Consider the following 5,972-nt stretch of genomic DNA (forward strand, 5'->3'; position numbering starts at 1 on the left):
AGATGATGATGATCTCCAACATTTTCTACTCCTTTTTCCTTATGGTGGAGTTGTGTCTTATTACTTTCAAATCTTGTACTCTTAAAAGCTCTTTTTCATGTTTAGACAAGTTCCTTGGGAGGGTCTCTGTATTTCTCAAAAGTACTTATTTTCAATCAAGTTTGAGAGTGTTTAAGTATTTAAATAAGGTGATTTGTTTTACTTTACTTTATAAAAAAAATAAAAATAAGGTGATTTGTTTATAATTGTCCACTTCTGCATTACATGCTTTAGATTGGGTGTAAGAGTTCTCTTATCTAGGTGTTAGAGTAGGTGTCCTTACGATCCGACGGTTTGGATTGTGACATTGTCATACTTAAAAATGATTCTTTATTAAAATAAATTGGATAGGACGACTCGAAAAAGGTTGTGAAATAGTAATATTTTTCTTTATATTCAGTCATTTTTATTTTTCAATTGTTCTTAGATAAATGTTATTCTTTATTAGTATTCTTTTATGAGACTATTACTTACAAAAGTCTAATGATATGAAAGAGTAAAATCTGAGGTGAGTGTATTAATTTATATATAGGGATACGTATAATGTAAAACCTCTTGGTAGATCACTTTCATTTTTCTTTCATTGTAACTTCAGGTTGTCATCTTCTATTTTATCATTATCTTTTTTTTTTATTGTAATTTCTATGATCATTTATAATGTAATTTTGTCTTTCCTTTACCTTATTGTTTAAGAGTGTGTTTTCACTTATCAATACTTACATAATTTGGATTTTTAATATTAATGATAAAATTTTATTCACTACATTTGATTTTGTTCCATAATTGTTTGTGTGATTCTGAGTTATAATATAATGTTCCTTTTTAAGTACATTTTTTATCTTACAATTTTTATGTTATTTATTTAAAAAAATTATACAAAGAATATAACATACACAATATATATATATATATTATTATTATTACTATTATTATTAATTAATGCAATACACGTGCAAAACGCGTATACTTAACTAATATTATTCAAATACCAAAATTATTATGATAATTTAGCATTTAATTACAAAGTCACACGACCATGTTTGGCTGAGGTTGACCAACTTTTTATTTATTTCATCTTTGACTCTAATAGCTTTTTTGACCTTATAAATTAGCAGAGACTCCCTTGAAAGACCTTCAAGATGGGTAGAAAAATTGAGATTAAGAAAATTGAAGATATAATAAAGCGTCAAGTCACATTTTCGAAGCGACGTAGTAGTTTACTAAAGAAGGCGAAAGAGATTGCAATTTCCTGTGATGTGGATGTGTTGTTGGTCGCGTTCTCCCCTGCTAACCGTCTTAGTAAATTTTGTAGCCAAAATAGGTATTGTATTTACGAACCGACAAAAATTCCGTTACGTTGTGCTTGTTATTGATCTATATAAAACGATTAGCTAGATTAATTTTTTTTTTTACTAAATTGCTACTTTTGTAGAATTGAAGACATTCTTCAACGCTATATTGAGCTTCCGATTGAGAGGAAATTGACGTACGTGAACTAACCCTAAATTTCTTCTATTGATTTTTTTTTAATTTAGACTTATATACTATAGCACTAACTTATGAGTTTTTTTTTTGTTGGGGTTAGTTATATGGCCGATGTTCAGGTACTGTGCTCTTTTACATATTTATTGTCGATCTATATTTGTAGTAATTTTCTAACCTTAAATCTTGTTTTTATGAATGTGATCAATCAATTAGTCTAATCTACAAATGAATATGAAATAAACTAAACTTTGAATTGAAAATTAGTAGTCGCTCCATTTTAATTTGTTTGCCTTAATTTGTTTTAGTTTGTTTAACAAAGTGTGTCAAGTTAGGTCTTGAGCTTAATTCATACACCAAATGCTAACTCAAAGGGAGAAAGATTGTCTGAGCACAATTTCATCCTTACACACACACACCACACCCAGATCCAAGATTGATGGGTTTACCGCATTCATTCATCAAAGCACTAGCCTTTCTCTGGTGGGCCTTTACCTTTCAAATAGAAGAGGGGGGATCTGACATTTCGTATCAAGTATTCCATTTATCTCACACACACACCCCACACCCAGATCTAGACATTTCGTATCCAGTATTCCATTTATCATACACACACACCACACCCAGATCCAAACATTTCGTATCCAGTATTCCATTTATCACACACACCCTTTATCCAGACATTTTTTTTATGTGTGATTCCATTTATCTCCCCCACTCCAGATCCAGACCAAAGGTAGTTCCACCCGCGCAACTGCCCATTTCTTAGGGTCCACATATAGATTGCGTCTAATATCATATCAAGTTAATTAGGTCTCAAGTCTAAATTATACTACTCTAGTTCAAAGAGAGTAGGATTACCTTGTAGGAGACTATTAATCACTGATGTAGGACATTCAATCCTTCATCAAAATTATTTTTAATCCTCTTTGGCTACTCTTTACTTTAAATTTCCAACATCACATATTTCTTACCACAAAATTAAATGATTATTGATAGCTTTTAATTTCCAAATGTCTTTTGTTTAAGATCATGAGTTACAAAAATCTTAATTACTTTATTAAATTGTGTCAAGAAAAAATTAAACAAACAAATTAAAATGGAGTGCGTAATAATTAAAATTATGAAACTGACATCCTCAAAATTAACGAAATACTAAATGATTTTTAATTAGTTATAATTTGTTCAAGACAATAAGTTTGACTTATGTCGAAAAGTTTATAATTGATAGAGTTGTAATAATTTTAATTATTGGGATCAGTTTTACCCATCATTTATTAATATATATTTTTTGTTGTATAAATGAAGGAAAAAGTGGCAAAACTGAGGCAATTGAACCATATCAGGGGAGATATTAGCAAGCTATACTTTCTTGATAAGCAGTTTGTATCTCTTTTCTTTCTCACGTCTTTCTTTGATTAATTTATTGTCTCTCTCTAGTTTTGTTCTGTTCAATGTTATTTACAAGACCATATATATAAGTGCTAGACCACTACTATCATCACCGTCACCGTCACCATCAAGTTCAGTGTATTTCCATAAGTAGGGTCTAGGAGACTAAGTACGTAATCTTACTCCGACCTTTATATATAGGGTAGAAAAGTTCTTTCCGATTGATAATTACCTCCTTCATTATTCGTAATTGAGACTGACAATTTGAGCAAGCTCACAGAAGCAGAGTTATATAAGCATTGTACAATATTAATTTATCGAAATGTTAGATACTACCTAGTTCCTTCATCATACTTGATTTCTTTTGTATGAAGTGAAATTGACTCTCACTAATGAATTACATTGTCTCATGATGGCTACCTTTGGATGTTTCAACCTGTTGCTGGCATCTTAAATTTCTACAGGATTGAGGTGAGCATAATTTAATCTGATGTCTTTCTTATAATTTATTTTTATATTTTCAATCTATTCTTACTATTCAAATTAGTAGTTTGTTAGTTAAGTGAGACATTGAAATAGAAATTCAGAATAGTCTTAATAAATAAATGTCAATTAATCATTATGTATCTATGAGGAAAGTTGATAAAGTCATTTTAACGTGAAATTCTATGATACAGAATTTGGAACTACAAATCACGAAGAGCACATTGGAATTGCAGATTGTGGATGCTCATATAAGGTCATTTGATTTAGTATCACAAGTGTTTTTCTTTGTAGTTCTTAATTATAACATCATGATTGAATACATCGACGCTACCTTAAACTTTCATTTAGACATTTAAAGTATAGTCTATTTCAATTGTCTAAATGTAATATACTAATAAATTAAAAAAAGTTATCGATATTTTTTGCCTAACAACATGATTTTGCAGGGATTACGAACCAGGGCCAGAAGAAGAGGCTCCTCTTCATCAGCTTTGTTGGTGTGAGAAGAACTTGCAACTATCTCTCCAAAAAATCAGGGATAGAAAAGTTTGTTCTTTCACCAATTTCTTTTTTTCATTTATCATTGAAGAATAATGTGAATTTACAAGTTTCAAGAAAATAAATATTTTTCTTAGAAATAATGTAAAACCCCAATCAATGTCAAATAAATTTTGATTAGATGGAATTGGAGAAACAAGGAAATATGGATGTTCACTTTGCTGCACAACAAATAACTCCTCAACAGTTTGATACTAATAATTGGATTAATCCATACAGGTCATTAATATTTTCACATGATATTTCTTTACAAAAATTCCCTCTCCTTTTCCCTTTTTGTTTAATTATTATTTCGTTATTATTATAGTTCAAGTATCCAGGGGAGTATGTATCAAAACTGGATGGACCAAGGACAGAGAGTAGCAAACAGTTCTAGCCATTACACATATACCCCTTCCTTTGCAAGTTCTTCACAGAGTGGGAATATACCATTTTATCAGAATCAAAACTCATCGCCTTATATCCCATTGCAGGTAACACTTTTTTAAAACGCGGTAACTAAATATCCATAAAAATGAGGTTTTTAATTTATTTTTTTTATTATTATTTTTATCTGCACAATAGAGCTATCAACAAAACACCATGGTAGATGTCCAACAGAATCCACCACAAACATTTGGACAGTCACAGGTACATTAATATTCTTGAAATATTATATTTTGTTAAGATCTCCTTAGAGTTGAGATATTTCTTTTTTTAAGTTTGATATAATTATTTTTATCCACCCAATAGAGCCAACAACAAAACATGATAGTAGATATCCAGCAGAGTCCAATACAAATATTTGGACAATCACATGTACACTAATATTCTTGAAATGTTATTCTTTGTTAGATCCTACACCCCCCCCCCTCCCCTTGTACTAACTAATTAAGTCATATATTTTGCAGGCACAATTGACTTTTGGTGAAAGTACTAACAGCTCTCTCATGAACTTCTGGAAAAATATTTGTGCTTCTACAAGGTTTCTTTCGATATTTATGCATTTAATTATTGTTCGCCATATAATATGTTATTTGTTTTGAAAAAGAATGATGACATTAGAATTATAACTTTTGATGCACCTAACCTCTACACAAGATGAAATTATTATTATATTTATGTTGGTATTTTTCCTGTTTAACATGATATGATTCCTAAGATCTCTCTCTCTCTCACTCAGGCCTGTCTCGAGTCCACTAGCAACTACGGGTACACACTTGAACAATCCCTCTGAATCAGGGTTGGAGTATGCCCATTCAAATTCGAATAGAAACTTGAGCAATAACAACAACATCATTCAACAAAATGAACATTCTTTATTTCAAAGTGATGCAATAACTCCTAATATTCATGGATTTAACTATCCTAGGGAGGTTAGTTCAAAGCTCTATTCTTATTATTATCAACTAATTAACTTTATTTGTTTGCTTATAATTTCATTTTTTATTATATTATTCACTCAAATACTCACTTTAAATGTTTTATCACAATGATTAGGAGAATACAATGGGAAGCAATGAATACTTTGCTGACACAACATATGAGAATGATGCATGGGATGTTTTCCTTAATGAAGCTCTTAATGGAGAAGACTTTTGAAATTTAGATTGATCAATTAATGACAAAGAAAAACTTTTTAAATGTAGTTCCTTTATCTTTGATCCATTTAAAAGAGCATAAACTCATGATATTTTAGCTTTTTATTTACTTGTTTTAGTATGCAACATATCATCTTAAATGTATGTATGGTTGCCTATATATGTTCAAATGAATAACAACAAGGACCTATGAATGTTAGATATAAATGGTATGTTGGAAACATCATATGTTTTAATACTTCTTATTGTTAAGTTGTCCTTTTAGACTGTATGTCAAGACTAAACCAAGTGGTCAAAAGCCAATTTAGGTTATGGGTGAATTTGATTGTATTAGTAATCCTATAGAAAGGAGAGGAGGTAAACCTCATGAGATGGAAAAGAGCATGTCATACCTTGACTGCAAGAGAGAGTGAGCTTAATGAAAAAGGTTTCATT

The 5,972-nt window shown here is 30.2% G+C and overlaps 2 protein-coding genes across 2 annotated transcripts; both read left to right on the plus strand.

Moving 5' to 3' along the window:
• The first annotated feature begins 1,178 nt into the window (after window positions 1-1,178).
• LOC102587244 (agamous-like MADS-box protein AGL104) lies at window positions 1,179-2,956 on the plus strand. The gene is made up of 4 exons (XM_006363894.2): window positions 1,179-1,360; window positions 1,472-1,525; window positions 1,625-1,643; window positions 2,830-2,956. Exons 1-4 carry the CDS (start codon window positions 1,179-1,181, stop codon window positions 2,941-2,943), a joined length of 369 nt encoding a protein of 122 aa, XP_006363956.1. The 3' UTR covers window positions 2,944-2,956.
• A 1,130-nt stretch (window positions 2,957-4,086) lies between these two features.
• On the plus strand, window positions 4,087-5,594 carry LOC102587566 (uncharacterized). Its single transcript, XM_015303688.1, has 6 exons — window positions 4,087-4,176; window positions 4,265-4,430; window positions 4,522-4,587; window positions 4,848-4,921; window positions 5,120-5,312; window positions 5,437-5,594. The coding sequence occupies exons 1-6, from the start codon at window positions 4,103-4,105 to the stop codon at window positions 5,536-5,538; spliced, it is 675 nt and encodes a 224-aa protein (XP_015159174.1). The 5' UTR covers window positions 4,087-4,102; the 3' UTR covers window positions 5,539-5,594.
• The last annotated feature ends 378 nt before the right edge of the window (window positions 5,595-5,972 follow it).

Source organism: Solanum tuberosum, unplaced genomic scaffold, assembly GCF_000226075.1.
Source record: "Solanum tuberosum cultivar DM 1-3 516 R44 unplaced genomic scaffold, SolTub_3.0 scf00471, whole genome shotgun sequence".
Classification (NCBI taxonomy): domain Eukaryota; kingdom Viridiplantae; phylum Streptophyta; class Magnoliopsida; order Solanales; family Solanaceae; genus Solanum; species Solanum tuberosum.

Coding starts and splice junctions, on each gene's coding strand:
- LOC102587244 (XM_006363894.2), top strand. CDS start 1,179: ATGGGTAGAAAAATTGAGATTAAGAAAATTGAAGATATAATAAAGCGT. Junction 1,361..1,471: donor AAATTTTGTAGCCAAAATAG/GTATTGTATTTA, acceptor CTACTTTTGTAG/AATTGAAGACATTCTTCAAC.
- LOC102587566 (XM_015303688.1), top strand. CDS start 4,103: ATGGATGTTCACTTTGCTGCACAACAAATAACTCCTCAACAGTTTGAT. Junction 4,922..5,119: donor AATATTTGTGCTTCTACAAG/GTTTCTTTCGAT, acceptor TCTCTCACTCAG/GCCTGTCTCGAGTCCACTAG. Junction 5,313..5,436: donor GATTTAACTATCCTAGGGAG/GTTAGTTCAAAG, acceptor CACAATGATTAG/GAGAATACAATGGGAAGCAA.